This window comes from Musca domestica, unplaced genomic scaffold (genome assembly GCF_030504385.1).
Source record: "Musca domestica strain aabys unplaced genomic scaffold, Musca_domestica.polishedcontigs.V.1.1 6, whole genome shotgun sequence".
NCBI lineage: Eukaryota > Metazoa > Arthropoda > Insecta > Diptera > Muscidae > Musca > Musca domestica.
Genome location: NW_026712363.1, coordinates 8,546,866 through 8,564,386, shown reverse-complemented (window position 1 = coordinate 8,564,386; position 17,521 = coordinate 8,546,866). Strand labels below are relative to the sequence as shown.

Below are 17,521 nucleotides of genomic sequence, written 5' to 3'. Positions count from 1 at the left end.
GTTCAGCGCGTAAGGCATGACAAAAATCATTGTATTTGTTTTAGGCTCAACTTTTTTGAGCTTTTCTCGAATAGAGAGCATTTTGATTACTTGATATTTTAGAGTTTTTTTCAAAAGCATTACGCCGTCGAAGCGTAATAGTAATAGTAGAGATTTTATAAACAAACGTTTTCCCGACAGCTAAAAGCAATTACTCCGCTTTATTTACTTTTTTAATGCTTTTTGTTTGAAGAATACAATAGTTAACCAAAAAGAAATAATTAAATAAACAAGTCAATTCAGTAAATGTTTCTACTTTTTGTTATATAATTTATTTCATTTTCTCTAGTTATGAATTAAACATTTCCAGTGATCCCGTTATTATTTTGGTAATACCCATTTGAGTGGGTTATTCAGCACAATGTAAGAAATTATCAAACATTTCTCACAATTCCATTTATTTATTTAAAATAAAACTCAAATCTTGTTCAGACTCTACAATTTTACGTTCTTCGGGAAAATACAGTTGGTTTGATTTTCAATATTTTTCATATACGGTAAGATATCTTGATATTTTTTGTAATTATTATTAAATTATTTTATTTTTGAGTATTAGTACCATTTAAGGATAAATTTTAATAAAATTAATTTATATAGAGAATAGAGTAACTAAAAATATATAAATCTAAATTAAAATTGATTTCACAACATTATTTGGGGCGTTTTTTGTTTTGTTTTTGCTTTTGCTTTCAGAAAAGTATAACACGTTACAACGCATTGTTCAGTTCTATTAATTTTGTTTTAACAATACAAAATTGTTAAAAATATACGATAATCTTTCTTCAATTTCTTTGTTTAATATCTAAGCAATACAGTTGCATTTATAAGCTAAAATTCTGTTATAATTTTATAGTTAAGCATTGCTGTGATGATGATAATATAGAGAAAGGTATCAAATAATGTTCAACAAATTACAAATTCAAATTTGAAATCACCATAACTAAATCGAGAATAGTTCTCTGCTAGGTATTCGTTCTACACAAACGAATGCGTAAATAATCTAGATTTATATATAAATAAAATACATGTTTAATATTCATATAAAAATATACATAGATGAAGTTAAAATTATACAAAAACGACTTTCTATCGAATATAATTTTATGTTTTGTTTGTTAGTAACAGTAGAATAGGACAAATGTGCTTTCCTCCATTTAACAATATATATTTCTGTATATTCTACGCTAGTTGTTTGCATAAAATGTAATCATACAAATCCTAATCCTCATCATTGTGTAATGTTCAACGTTTGACCGATCGGTCACTGAACGTTTGTTTCTGGTTTTCTAATTTCCATTCATTGTTTAAGGTAAGCTATATCACGTTGTATATTTGTTTCTTCTCTTTCTTATGTTATACAAAACAAAAAAGTCTTACTCTAAGCTTTTTCATTTCCAAAATATAAAGCATTATATTTAAAAATATTACAGGAATTTTTAGTTAGGTTTCTGATGTCTGAAATAAGCGTCCAGGAGCCCTCGCTTAGACACATTCATCCTCATCATAATCTCCAGATTCTTCTATAGACCATTGCTGTTCCAAGGATCGTTCGCTGAAAATTGTGGAAAAAGAAACGAAAAAAGAAGAAAAAAATAAATTAAGACAAATTAGTTACAATCATAACATGCTAGATAGGGTGCAGCATTTAAGCAGCTCTATTGGTTTTGTCATCCATACATTCTCAATATGTTAAAATAGAACATGGCACATAAACAAATGTTAAGTTAAGTATTAATATATTGTGAATAATGGTGCACTTATGTCGTAGGTTAATGTTTCTACTGTTTCTCGGAATGATGCACACATTTCTATTTTCTTTATAAATGATCCTTTTTCCATATTTATATGAGTGTGTTATGATGTTTTAATGTTGTGTTAGTGATGTTCTATAATTCCCATTATTATTTGTATAGCCGACTTAGCATTTATAAGCAGTTGTATAATGTGAACGCGCAGTGTTGCACGAATATCTTTGCTTGGAAAAACTTGGTATTGGTAAAAAGCCAAAACAATCGATGTTATGATATGATTTTAAATGAAACCTTGTTAATAGCTTTAACGCCCAAAATCTACATTATTTTTCATGAGCTGTTAAATGTGTCTTATTTCGAAGTTTGAAAATATTATTTAATTTTAACTTGTTTAAATTATTGTAATTGTTGCTAAATTCTAAAGAAGCATTTTTTGATCGGAAATCAACGTTTATATTTATACAGTATGGGGGTGGTCAATGTTCAGTATAGCTGTATTACCGGCATACAATGGGTAAGTGGCAAGATTTCCAAGATTCTAGTATAGATTAAATTTAATTTTTAAAAATTTATTGAACTATCAAAATCTTTTCGACAAAACATTAAATTGGCTAATTCTCAATTGATGGATGGTAGCACCTATGGCACAATAAGGAGGTAGAACAGCTTCGTAAAACTACAAAAATACAGCTCTGAAGCTGTCACAATTATTCAAAATTAGATGCAACATGTTTTTTTCATTTAATTGATATTTTTCTCTATTTTTTAAAACGAGTTAAATGGCGCGAAAGAAGAATGAAAGACCTGAATTTTCTTTCGAAAATATGATTCTAAATGTTCAATCTTTCAACTTCATGGCAAAGCTGATTAATATTATTAATGCTCGTACCGCAATAGGTGTGTCTGGTTACCCTAAAATTTGTAACAATTGTTACAAATTGTTACTGGAAGTCGTCTGTTAACCCAAAAGTTCTGCAAAAGAGAGCGGTTGGAGAGAGAAATTTTGACAGTGAGAGTTTGCAAATTCTTGCTGGAAAAATTTCTTCTTGCAATCACTTGCAACTCTTCTTCTTCTTCTCATTTATCGACATTCAATCAGATGTTTTCTATTGTTTGTTTATTTATTTTTGTGCTTTCAATTTGAAAATATTTTTTTGGAATTAGCAAGACTAATAGTTTTTGGAGAAAAACTTTACAAAATGTGAAAAACGTAAATGTTAATATGTAATAAGAAAATAAAAGACAATTTCCAACATTTTTATTTAAAAAAACTTGTAAAATTAGTATTGCTTCCTTTGTTTTAATTCTCCTTATGGGGGACAAATTGGTTTGTTTTGATTTGATCAGCTGATTAGTTGCAAGCTTCTGCAGGAATACCGTCTGTTTACTTTTCGCATTTTCCTTGCAAAAGAGAATAAAACTACCTTACTCTCTCAGAAAGAAGTTACTGGACAATTCCTGCAGGAAAAGTAACCAGACACACCTAATATACGTTTCTTCCAACCATTTATTTTGAAATTTCTTTGTTTTTCAAAACAATAAAAACATATACACAATTGGCAGAGAAAAAAATTTAATCAACTGGTAGCATTGCCTAACCTTTTTATTGTACCATGGTAGCATCGGTGTATGTAAACAAAATATTAATACCTATCAAACATTAATACCTATCAAAAAATAGGTGTGCCCGTTCGGCTACAAAACCGAATGTTAGGAGTTTGAAGCTCAGCGTCGATAAACGAAAAAATACGAACGCTTGTTGATGTAGATTTAAGACTTGAACTACCTTGAATTTTCGTAACCTTGGCGTATTAGTTTTTTTTCTAGAAATTATAAGATTGCGAGTTTAATACCAGAAGCAGTGGCCAAAAGTAGCTATTTATTTTTTAACAACATACAAGATAAAAATGATTTGATTGATTTGTAAGTAGTTACGATTGCCAAAAATTGATTAGAAACCCCATTATTTTGCAATGGAAGCATTTGCTGGGTTTGGTCGTTAAAATTTTGTTGTGCACCGGAATACCAATTCTCGACGTGAACCGAGAAGAACAGTGCTCAACCACAGTCATGCAATTGAAAACTTGTTCTATTGCGAAAAATCGAAACCGATATAGAATAATGAATGTGTATAAGGTATCAAGGTGAATCTTGTCGGTACTAGCTGCACTTAAATTTTTTATATACTCTCCTATAGCAAAAACAGATTGCATAAGATTAACGATTTGAAAATGGGAGGAGAGAAATATTGGGTACTGTACTGTTACTCTACGAAGTTTTTCGGTAAAAACAAACGATCGAGCGCATAGACTATCTGAGAGAAGGTGTACTGATCTTTCGGTCTTACCTAATGATACAAAATTTATATTTCAAGTTTATGGAACAATATTTCCAAAACATAATAACATGGTCATGGGACACATTTGGCCGTGTTGTGTAATTTGGCTATAGTATAGTCAAGTCCTATTTCTTATTTCCATCTTCGCTGTTAAGAAGAACTATTTAAGAAGCTTTAGCTTGAAGTTATTGCTATCGCTATTCGGTAAACCCAGTTTTTTATTATGTGGTTAGGAGCATGTTAAATGAAATTTTATGAAATTCACAAATGATAATGTTCGATATTACATTTTCTGAAAATAGATAAGATAAGCAATAATTAAATATTGAACAGTGAAATATCTGACAAATTTAACAACTCATTTTTGTTAACATTTTATATGAAGTTTTTTTCATCATTATAACTAACTAAAGCGTATATATACAAATGTATGTATGACATCACAACTTTCAACATCTACTTATTATAGTTGTTTTTTTTTTTATTAAATGGTGAATTATTATTCATTTTATTATAAGAATGAAATTTAGATGAGCAATTAATAAAAGCGGTGACATAATGAAGACCTTAAGCTGTCTGTACAAAATGAAATGAACTTTTTGGATTGAACAATAGTCGTTGAAACAATAACAAAAGGTTAAAGTTTCTCAAAATGCCATTAACATTCAAATTGAAATCAAACAAAATCACAAAACGAAAACAAAACATAGAAAAATAAATAAAATGCATTAATAGTTACTTTTATATTCGATACGTTGTCATTGTGGGACGCGGTAATTGGCAGAGACATATGGTCTGCCAAGTATAAATGTCTGTCGTTGTACGTATTCGTCGTAGGCGTCGTTTTTACCAAATCATATATATTTTGATTATATATATTGTAATTGCACTTTGTCTATTTACGTTCTACATAAGTATGACTTGTATTTTATATTTTTTTTACTTGATTTTAATTAAAGTGGTTAATTAGTAAAACACTAAACCGTATACCATGATTTTTTTAGTTTATATTTTTCAACATTGTATGCATTTAGTGTTACAATCACCGTTTCGTTATTTAATTTTTTTGTTCATAATATAAAATGGGGCTTTATATGTTTTCATTTCGTATTTCGATGTTAGTACATGGTCTATATATTTTTTTGTTTGTGTGTTCTGTAATATCTTGATCGTAGTCGTTGACAGAAGACATCGACGACTATAAGAACTCATGGTTTTTATTTTATTCAAAGATCGTGTATAATTTCGTTACAAATCTCAGAGGATCTGTTTAGAGATCTGTCACAAGCAACCCCTCCGGTCATAATTGCCCTCGACGGTAAAGAGACCTCGATTGTCTATAAAAATGTAATAACGACAACAGTAATACAATAACAATGATAATATTTAAAACAAAATAATTTAATGTGTTTTTGTTGGTTTGTGGTTGTGGTGACGTTGGTGTAGTGAAATACAAGTTGGTAAAAATCATATATTTTGTTGTAAATCAAAAACAAAATAGGAAAAGAGAAGAAAAAAGAAATAAATTATATAAATTATATTAAAAAGAAATATTAAAACAACAATTCAAAGGTTACCATACAACAGTTTCATTTATAACAAAAAAAAAGAAAACGTACCAATATTAAAAAACAAATACAACTCTACTTAATCTGTCTTCGATCTAGCGCACAATAATAATATATAAGAAGATTCTGTTATGTTTTAATTGATGTGCTAAATATAATTTATTGGGGTTTGAGGCTTGGTAATATTGTAAAAAATATAAGTACCAAAAAAAGTTATTAAACATTTACCACGAAATAAAATTAATAACATGTTTTCTTAACAATCATCGTTTCCCACGAAGTCTAATTTTAAGAATTGTTAGCCTATATGTGTAATGTAATAGATTTATGTAAAATAAACAATTTTTAATTAATAGATTGCATATAGATATATTTGTGTGTTTAGAGTATTCCTAATAAAATATAAACTGATTTATTCTAGACAAATATATATTCTATTAAATAGTCTAGTCCAATAGTAACGGAATAACCTATTGTAGAAAAACAAAGTATTAAATTAAACCAATTATCGTAAGTTTTCTAACAGTCGAAACTCGCTTTACTCAGCCTATTGTAGAAAAACAAAGTATTAAATTATAACAATTATCGTCAGTTTTCTAACAGCCGAAAAAAATCAAATTTATCTAATTTCATCAAGAAGATCAAGAAGAAGAAGTACACTTTATTGACATACCTGCAGCGGGTCAGTCATAAAATTGGTGTGAGCATTTTAAAGGGGTTAAATAGTATATTAATTTCCCTGATCCTAAACGTCTTGCCATTTTTACGATCGGTTTAAAAAAAATGGGCAAAGGAAATGATGGTGTGGTTTACTGTCAGAAACAAGCTTCAGTTTAAATAATAATTTTAGCGCCCTGTAAACAGAGATCTTTGCTATAATAAAGACTGTAGAATGATAAAAAACGGACGTGACGGTATGAATCATGATTGTTCATGATTATCAGCCAGTGTTAAATGGCAGATGAGATAGCTCAAGTCAATAAATGAAGCCGCGAGTATGTGACATGATTAACATAGGTACACTGTGTCGATGTAGCAAGAAACTTCACTCAGATCTCTCTCAGTAACTCTGAGATAAAAATTTTTAGGAATAAGCACTGGTGAAGGATGATATCGAATTTGACAGACGGATACATAGGATACTGAGTTCCTTTGTGCTTGAATTCTGTAGCCCTTGTCAACTTCTCTAAGAATCGAACATGACTATGGGGTAGACCATCCACCTCCATGTTGTGTACTGTTTTTCATTTTATCTTCCTCCTTTCTCTTCGCGGCATAATTTTCTTTTCCATTCTATATTTCTTGTCTATAAGATATAAACACAATGGGCTAACGATCTCCGAATGAAGCGGATGTCAAAGAAATCCGAAGTAAAAATTGTATTTGCAATTTTACAGGAAGAGAATTTGTAACAAAATTTACCGCCGCTTAATGATTTTGAACTGATTCTATTCTCAGCATAAATTATTATTATTACTGTAGCTGCGCTATCGGGAGAACCTTCCTTGTACAACAAGATAGCCCAACAAGACAGCCTCACTAAAGTCCATTATTTCTAAAAAATTTTCGAGTCTAAACATTGTATTTAATAATATTTTTAAAAAAGTGTACTTAAAACATTGACATGCAAATTTAATTTCCTTATGTTATACTTTATTAATATTAACCCTTAAGTAAAATTATAAGCACAAGCATTTGAATTTGTAAAACTTAAATCCTTTGTTTTTTGATAATGCAAATTGGGTAATGCTTTATTTAGATCTCGATTAAAATTTTGCAAGAAACTTATCAAAATATACATTGAATATACACAATATTAACCATAAGTTTATTTTGTTGACAAAAAACCTTCAATTCAATTGTTTGCTAGATCGATGTTAAATATATTTGTTTATAGTGTAATATCCCTCCTATCTCATAAGTTAAACCAATTTGTATTTTTTTTAGTTACAGTTAGTTAAACCAAAACCATTATTATGAAATCTTTTGGAAAAGTAATTTTATAAATGGTTCTAGCTTTAACTCCTAAATAGACAAATACTATAAAACCAATCAACAAACAAATACAAATATACGAATCAAGGAGGAAACGCTTACCTCTCAGTTGGCATACCAACAACGCCCATTTGTTGAGCTTGAGCCAAACGTTTAGCTTCTTCTTTTTTACGTCGATCTTCGGCAGCAGCTTTCATGGGATCATATTTGGATCTACGTTTCCACATTGCCATTTCGGCTTCCTTTTGTTTAGATACTAAAAAAGGACTTCATTTGATTAAGCTATTGGTTTAATATAAGATTTTTCCTTACCTGAGGCATCTCTTCTAACTGCCGAAGAAGCTCTGGCATTACTACCTCCCAGTGAGGTTACACTACTGGTCATTGCAGAACTGGCCGAACGTACTGAGCGATTACTGGTCCTAGAGGGATCAGTACGCGAAAGGCCCATCGACGAACTGCTAGGACTACGTTTCATAATTTCATTCGAATTTGTTTGTGGCTTAAGAGTACTTTTGGCATCATTTTTACGTAAGAAATGATTACTTTGGGCGGGTTTGTATTTCGAAATATCTAAATAGCGTGGCGTGGCCCGTTGACTAGATGTGGAACGTTGCGTTGTAGCAGTGGATGATGGTACATTGGCAGCAGTTTGTAATAGTTGTTTCTTGGCTGAAGCCAATGAGTTGGGCACCTGTTGTGCTAGGCGACTAAGACTAGTATCTCGTGGCATGGACTGACGTTGTGAGGCCATAGTAGACCGAGTGGTTGCGCTTTTAACATTTCTTCGAGGTAACTCCGGAGTATTAGGACATGCCATAACGCCACCTCCAGCCAGTAACATAGATGGCTTTGTAGGAGGTGCGGATTGAGGTTTGCCCGCAACTTTTTGCTTGCTGCGCTCAATACGCATTAACAAAGCCTTATTGTATCTAGTATTTGACAAAGGGACATTGTTTTCTGGTTCTGCATCGTCATAATAACCTGGTTCCTGTTCTATATTATCATCTCCACCACTAGAATAGTATTCCTCACCCATATCATCCTGGTCATCTTCGTCGTTAATGTAATACTGTAAGTTGTCGTCATAATCACTGTAGGCTTGACCAAAATTGTTGCTACTGGCCGATTTCTTAATAGGATTCCCTGGCTGAATGGAGGTTTGTTGTGGTGGTGCTGGACTAAGACCATAACTATGGCGAGCCGCTGGAGGAGTGTACAAGTTCTGGAAGTTGGGACGACCTGACTTTTGAGTGGCTGCCACTCGAGCCGAGAAAGAACTTGATCTTCGTAGTGGCGATAGTGATTCCTCGTTTGTCGGAGCAGTTGGAGTAGTCGGCGACTGTACTTGTGGCGGAACACCAGCTTGCAAGACTCTCCGATGTGGCGAACCGTTAAGGTTGCCATCAAAGGAGTTCTTACGCATACGCATCTGTCGCAGCAGATATTCTCCACTAGTCAACAATTGCAACTGCTGCTCATTAATACTGCTCGTCATCAAATTCTGTGTGGCTTGGCGTTGCTGTCGTTGTGAATTAAGACTGTGTTGAGGACTGCACTCAACACCAGTACCTTCAGGGGAATACATGATATGTGAACGTGCGGAATGGGCACGAGGTGAACCTGAATGGGAGGGCGACTTAAGAGAATTTTTCCGTGACAGACTTTGTTGCAAGTTATTTATGGCTGCAGCTGTTTGCTGCAAATAATCTTCTTCGTCTGGAGGCATAACATTTTGCAAGGATGCTCTTGTGCGACTGGCACTGCGAGCTCGGCCCAATGTATGGAGCGGCGATGGAATCTTTGTTGGACTTTTAGGTGGCTTTGTACAAGAACTTGCCAGGGAAGGATCGCTGGCATAATCACAGTCACCATTACCACCTGATATGCGATAACGATCCGCCAAAGTGCGATTCAGCTTAGCATTAAACTGTTTACAATTTGCACTATAAAGACTGTCATCTGTAAGTGAGTCATTGCCTGTGTCGGCACAGGTGTATGATCGAGTCATCAACATATCGTTGTTAGATTGTCTCGCCCCAGTACTGTGTCGGTCATTTGCCAAGCTTCTCGCCCGAGCGTTACGAGCCCATTCCTGTATCCAGTCATGTTTCGTTTGCGCTGTCTGTAAAACAGCAACCTCACTTAACTTAGAAGTAGGTTGGGGTCCTGTTGGTGTCTCCGGTGGCGTTTCAATTAGATTTCTTGTAGCGGCGAATTTTTGTGATGCATCCTTTTGATTAGTAAAGACATTAAGACGATATTCAGCTTTTTGATGATCGGTGTATCCACTAGCAAATGAGGGTGGCGTTCCAGAAGTTTTCAGTTTTGTTTCATTGCTCACATATTCGGAACTATCAATTTGGGATGTGGACAATCCGCTGTGTCTTGACAGTTTGGGATGGGCATCCAGGGTTCTTTGTTTAGCCAAGACGCCACTAGTTGTTACACTGGTAAAACAACCGGTATCAACTTCACTGTCATCGTCATCATTGGATAACTTAGGTTTCAATATTTCCTGCTTAGTATCGGCAATTTGCTTAGTGGCGTTCATGTTGCGCAACACTCTTGATTTGATCTTCTCCAAATAAGCTCCGGCTGATTGATGTGAACCCATTATAAGATCCGAGGGTGCTGTATTTGTGCGTGCCTTCGTCATCTGTTCCGGACCTTCAGCATCATGATAATAGTTTACCTCCAATACATTGTTGGATCTTTTCGATTCTATACTTTGTCGTTGTTTCGGTGTAGGAGTAATGGCATCAAGTTCTTTAGGACGGCATTTATTTGTAGTTGTTGTTGGAAGCGTGCTTTGGCCATATTTATCTATGTTCATAATATCCTTTTGTTCTTCAGTATAATTATCACCGTCCAAGGTATACGTGCCAGCTTCACTGACATCATCGGCATCGGCATTTAGATGCTTAAAGTCGGCCAGTGGCGGTTGTGGACACATATAATCAATTTGCTTCAAAGCCAATTGCATGGCAGTAGATCGTGGTGTAAACTGAGTACGATTAGCCACAAGATTGGCAGCACCTTTGGGAACTTGTGTTGGGGCCGGTTTGTTTGCAGTTTTTGTGGTGGTTTTACGTGGAAGTGCTGTTGAGTTAGCTGAAGTGGCCGTTGTTGATGTCTGCGACTGAGGAGTTTGGAGAGTATTTTCATTTGTGCTTGAACGTGGCGACCAGCTGTGGCGCTTTGAGGCATCGCGTACACGCGATGTGCTGCGATCACGCACTCGCAGTTTAACCTAAAATACGTATATGAAAATGAATTAGAAAATTGTTTTTTTGTTTTTTTAATCTAGATTGGATGTTAATAACACAATGATAGAAAGTAGTTTATGATTTATTGGAATTTTCAAAATCAAACTAATTACTAATTGAAATAACTTTCCAAAGATACAAATAGTCTACTGCCCGACTCGAATTATTACTCATCGATCTGTATTCAGATTTTTTTGTACACTTTTGATATGTTCTACTATTTTCTCAAACTGGTAGCCATAGGCAAAATATGCCAAAAAGCCCAAACCAACGCCTATATGTCGGACAAAAGACTGCTTTTGACCAATTGACAATAAACCATGCAGTTTATAAAATATTGCGCTTGACTATCTCTTTCACAATTATGTATTTTTGACAGCAAAATTGGTAGGCAGATGGGCTTACTGGCCGACCTTTAATAAATCTTGACCCAAATCAATTCTTTTTAAAATTAAAAAAAAATATGTCCGATTAGTAAAATTTGATGAAGCGTCTATAATAAAATTCTTGTATAACAACTTATAACGATAAAGGATTTTTTGAGGATATATGGTTAGAGTGTAAGCCCATCTAAAATCGAAAGACAACTGTCACATTTACACTACCTTTCCTTGGTGGACTCACAACAATCTACCTTAACAGTTTTTTATAAGGCTGATTGTAGGACCATAAGACAATATAGCCAACAACATCTAAAAGGGGTACAACGTCTTTACTATGTTTAAAGGCTCCGTAATAGCAAAGCAGAAACAAAAAGAAAACATTCAAAGATTTGCTGTGCCGCCACTTGAATCTGTTTTACAAATGAGCCGGAGTTGCGAGAGAGCAGAGTTTCCAAGCTCTAAAACCTTTCTCCGAGGCAAATTTCTACAATATCGTAGCAATGTTGTTCCATTTATAATTCCTGACTATGAAGATCACAGAATGACGTATTTGAAAATTGTTTAACGAACATATAATTATGCTATATTTTAAGAATATTCTTCGTCATTACTTATTGAACCGACGACTAGATTTGAATTGACAAACCTTTTTGGAATATTCCATTAGTTTTTTTTAGAAAATCTATATTCTGTCAAATATACAGTTAGCACCTTGAAAACAAAACAATAACTAATCTCTACTAAAATGGAGAATATTTGCAAATCTATAGCTTCGATTATTTGAATATTTAAATTGAAAAACTGAAGATGATGACTTCATCTAAGCTAAGTCAAATGGGTGGTCAAAAGAAAGTTTTTAGTTTAGCTTTGAGCGTTATTCTAGCTATTGACATATCTTCTCAAAATCCAGTTTTACGTTTAAACCCTATTTCTCTGTACACTATAGAGAAGAGAATTAAAAACATTTTCAAATGCTTTCAAACTTGCAAATTTAATCACCTCTTTATTCCGGCTTAGCACAGCCCCCATTGTTGAAAGATAAACACATCAACACAACACATCATTACTCATCAACCTGTTTTGGGTACGCACCATTTAGAGGGGTCGATTGAAAAACACCTTTCGCATAAACATATTAATTTGTTTGCAAATATTTACCTTTTGTGGGGCAGACGCGTCCGAGTCCAATGAATTTGCATTGTTTTCTTCACTTGTCACCGAGCTACGGGCAGATGATCTGGTGTTTGTTAACGGCGTTGAAGACTGTGAGCTTGTTAGGCGTGTAGGTGTCTGAGCTTTGCCTGACTCATCGTTCTCCAATTTTGACATGGAGGCACCGCGACGATGCCGATTTTGAAAACGTTCCATCATACTTTTGTATTTTGCCGCCTGTGCGGCAGCATCACATTCCTTATCGTTGAAATTGTCAATTGTAAAAGCCAACGATTGCCTAGCTGACGTTGTCATAGTAGTACCGCCATTCGATGACGATATTGACTCATCATTATCGTCTTGATCGTTTTGTTGGACGCGTGTCGATTCGTCTATACCTGCCGCCGTAACTGCTGTTCGCTGTTGTCGTGTTGAATCCGTACTACACTTTTCCTCGTCTTCATCATTTTTGTTATCAACTTCACTGGTGCAATTTGTTGCTGTTTTTGTATCTTTGTTACTGCCGCTGCCGCTTTTACCAGTAAACATTCCTGTAAACGAAACAAGATGAGCAAACGAGTTAAAATAAAAATGTTATTGGTGTGAGCGAATAATGTTAGATTGTTTAAATAAAATACAATTATATGCACATACAGTGAGCGTGGAAAGGCTTTGTTACAGGTTTCCATAAAAAACAACACCATTTGTGAATCACCAAATTGCTGGTGAAGTTCATGCTGTCAAATAAATTGAAAGGCATGGAATCATACCATATGAGGTATCCGGAAAGTAAACTAGTAGTTTCAATTTTGGGTCATCATTCCGAATTCGGTAAAATGGAATTTGCCAAAATCTTGGCGATTTTAATATCTTAGCAAACTTATTTGGTGACTTGCATCTCTCTGTTTATAGATAGCACAAGGTAATCTAAAGTTTTCGCTAAACATCTAATGGCGCTCACTGTAAATACATATATTATATGGCAAACAAAGAAAAAACACTTTACAAAGTGAACCATAGCCGCCGCCAGCAACAATAACACAACAAAAGAAATCATAACAAATATATATAAAAAAAACAATAACAAAAAAAGAAAAACATACAATTAAGATTTAACAATAATTCATAATTAAAGCCAGCTTAAAGTTAACGGTTATTAGGTGAAAATACACACACACCAACACAAAGGAAAGGCGAACGAATGGATGAATAGAATAGACAAATTGGGCGAATGAATAGCGGTGGTCGCTTGGTAGCTGCCACAAAAAAAAAAAAAAACATGTAGTATGTGGATTACATTTTTGAGTTACTGGTGTAACGTTACCAGATCTGAACGCGATCTACGTTAGCGCTCGAAATCCATTTAATTTGTATGGAATGGAACTGCCCAAAACAACTTCCAGTGCAGATATCGACATGAATTGGTTTTTAGTGCCTACCTAATAACAAATTATACCAGGTCAACGTGTAAATATAGCCCTATGTAGCGGGAAAAGTCGATTTTAATAATTTCGTTAATTACATAAACATTTTATACCATGTATAATAAATCCATTTCCCCATACTATACATTTACCAATATACGATCCAGCAGATTATTGAGGTTCTTACTCACTTCTTACGTCGGATTAATACGCCCGGTATTCTTGCGGAAATATGATGCTATAAAAGCTAACTTCGTGGGTTTAACGTTCTTATAAGGGTGAGATAAAAAACAGCAACAGTCAAATGCCATAATTTTTACTTTTTTTAATTTTATTTAATGAAAGCAAAAAATGTAGGAAATAGCATCAATTTTTAGAATAAGTTTAGATTTGTTCGAATTGGTCACCTTTGGCACGAATTATGGCCTTCAAACGACCAATGAAACCATCACACGCTGCCCGAATGTTGCTCTGCGGTATTTTGGCCCATTCCCGACGAAGCACTTGCTTGAGGTGATCGACACTTTGGTTTTTTTTCAGTACCAACCTTGCTTTCCAAAATACTCCAGTCACAATAGTACAACGGATTGGTATCCGGAAATTTTGATGCCCATTGTACGCAGGAAATGAAGCGAGAACCTCATTTTGCAACCATTCTTGAGTGGCACGGGTGAGTGCCATGGTGCCGAGTCCTGTTGGAATGTCCAAGGTCTGCGGCCAAAATGTTTGCGTACCGGACGCTTTAATACACCATCCAGAATATTTTCGCGATAATATTCGGCATTTATTCTGATGCCACGGTCGATTAATACGAGCGCAGAGCGCGACCATCGGCTGTTATGGCGGCCCATACCATCACCATTTCCGGCACTGGAGTTCTGGTGGCCAACCGAAGGTGCACATTTTCATTTTACATCTTTGGCAAGTAAACACGATCATTTTGTTTGTTTACAAATTGCTGGACAACGAATGTTTTCTCATCGGAGAAAACCAATTTCGGCAGTTCACCACTTTCTTTCTGTTGCGGTGTAAGTTCTTGCACTTTTTGGAATTTCAATGGCTTTACCCTGAGCTCATTTTTCAATATTTCTCGAATAGAATATTGCGACACGTTCAGCTCACGAGCCATTTTCGGCCACTGCGACGAGGGTTTCGATCAAGTCGCTTCTTTACTTTTCAAACCATTTCTACTAATGTTGCTGTTTTCTTCCGTCCACTTCCGTCCACTTCCTTTACGTCGGCCTACGCTAACAGTATCACGGTAACGAGCGATGGTACGAGACACAAAAGTTTTTTCACATTTAAATGCTGGAGTGCTGTATCGTCCACTGGTGGTTTTCCAGCTAAATATAAAGAAATCACACTATCACGTTCGAATTCCATCACGAATAACTTTTTTTCTGGAAAATTCTCACCAAAATGCTTTTGAACAGCTGTCACTGGAATAATTTTAACAGCAGTCGGCTGGTAGCAGTTTTTTCATCTCACCCTGTCTTTCAAAAGATTTCCTAATAATTGCTAGCTTTTCCCAATTTTGTGCTTATTCAAAGTGTTAAATAATTTTTAACTCACTTTTTATTCATTCGCAATTTATACTTGAAGACATTGGCAATTTATAGTAAAGATATACATATATAAGGAACAACATTTCACATTTCAATCAAGTTGATTTGAAACCAATCACAAGCCTTAGAATATAAAATACGATATCGCTATTTTTTAAACTAAAAAACGCAATCATCGGGTTCTTTAGATTGCAAATTATTATTGCGCATCCAGTTTCGTAGATAAAAATGTTCCACAAAAGACATCCGCATAGATGCCAATGCAATAAACTTTGTGTGTTTGTTTTCACTTCTGGGTCACAACTGGTTTTATGTTACGTCACATAAAATGCAAAGATTTTCTAAGTATTACTCAACATTGTTTATTAACAAATATTTTTATACCTTTCAATTTGCCAAACATTGCTTATTTTTTGTTTATTTCATTTGCACAAATAACCGACAAAATGTAAAATTTGTGTTACGGTCAAGAAGAAACAACGTTAACAACTGAAAAAAGCTTAGCATTTCTGTTCTCAAACAAGATAACTGAATCACTTTTTCAAACTTGTTGTTAGTCACCACAAGATAAATGAAGCTATGGGTGATTTTCATATATGGCTCTATTCACAGACAATGTCTGTCAGCTTCATACTCTCATTTATTTTATTTTTGTTCAGTGTTGTTTTATAACTCAACGTATCAAGAATGTCTCTTATTGCGATTTACGGCTACGAATATCTGCACTTCAGTCAAGTTGCATTGGGAAAACAGAAATTCGTAAAAAAAACCCTTAGAAACTATTATATTCCTGAGACATTTTTTTGGAAATTATGGTTTTTAGAATGTTGGGAACCAGAATTCTTTTTGAATATGTATTGAAGGTCATGTATTATGGATATTTTTAAATGTGCAAACTCAACCACAATTATAATAACATCGCAGTCCACTTTCTTGTTTTAGCGATATATATCACACATCAGTAAGTCAATATGTGTGTATTAGTTACGAATTGATAATTTGTAATCAATTGCAATTAGTAGGTCGTTTATGACAGATAAGCAGCACAAGGCAAGTGTCCCAAGACGACCAGTAAATTTATTATTTTTTTATCAAACCTTATTTAACCTAGGAATCTTCAATTGTGCCAGTTTCACCATCACTAGTAATGACAGTTGCATACTCCCAGCATTACTAGTAGATCAAAAATAATTACAACTACATATCCTGCGCATTAGTCTATTTCTGCAAAATCGATGACAGAGACCGGTGGTTGCAGAACAGGAAGAACAAATAAAAAATATTAAGCTGATTTTTATATAATAATATCTGAATTCAAGCGTGTTCCATTTAAAACTTCATATACCAGTAAGACCATTTGGATAATGCAGTGAAAAGTGAGTGAAGCCGTTATATGTGGCTATACCAAAACGGATGCCTTTATAGACAACTATATATTGCAACGATTAGTATCTATTGCGAGTCTTAAATACCAAATTTGAAAAAATCTCGTGGGTAAATGTGACTAGGATTATCAAAATACCGAATATCGGCGGGTACTTTTATATATGCGCTATAGAAAAACATGGACCTAGATACATGACCTAAAAATGCCAATTTTTAGACAAATCCGTGGAAATATGTGGTTAAGATCATCAAAGTACCAAATATCGGGATGTACCGCGCTTTACGAAAACGTGGACCCATACATACAATGTTCCGCCACCAGGGCTAGAACCCCGTTATGGCCTAAAAATACCAATTTTTAGACAAATTCGTGGGAAAATGTGGCTAAAATCATTAAACTACCAAATATCGAGAGGTACCTTTATTGGCCGTTATACCAAAACGTATCTCATTTTCAATACCAACCATCCTAGACACTGTACAAATTGTTATGCCAAATTTTGAAGCTCTACCTTAAATAATATACCGACTTAGAATTTTATGCTGAATATGAATATATGGGGCCTACGACGAATATTTAGAGATGTTACAAACGGAATGACAAAGTTAATATACCCTCCTTTTCAAGGTGGAGGGCATAAAAATAAGTTA

The 17,521-nt window shown here is 34.3% G+C and overlaps 1 protein-coding gene across 5 annotated transcripts in view; it reads right to left on the bottom strand.

Moving 5' to 3' along the window:
* Positions 1–420: 420 nt before the first annotated feature.
* LOC101891928 (uncharacterized) overlaps positions 421–17,521 on the bottom strand; it is a 40,830-nt gene continuing 23,729 nt past the window's right edge. For 3 of the 5 annotated variants that reach the window (XM_005183561.4, XM_005183560.4, XM_005183566.4), the window contains exons 3-6: positions 12,502–13,046; positions 8,004–10,944; positions 7,794–7,947; positions 421–1,591 (exon numbers count right to left, since the gene is read on the bottom strand). In XM_005183561.4, coding sequence (XP_005183618.1) covers positions 1,522–1,591; positions 7,794–7,947; positions 8,004–10,944; positions 12,502–13,046 — 3,710 coding nt within the window. In that variant the 3' untranslated portion in view covers positions 421–1,521. Of the gene's footprint in view, positions 1,592–4,867; positions 5,466–7,793; positions 7,948–8,003; positions 10,945–12,501; positions 13,047–15,868; positions 15,998–17,521 lie in introns of those variants that run through there. The other 2 variants (XR_009343786.1, XM_011294264.3) reach the window with 2 other exon arrangements.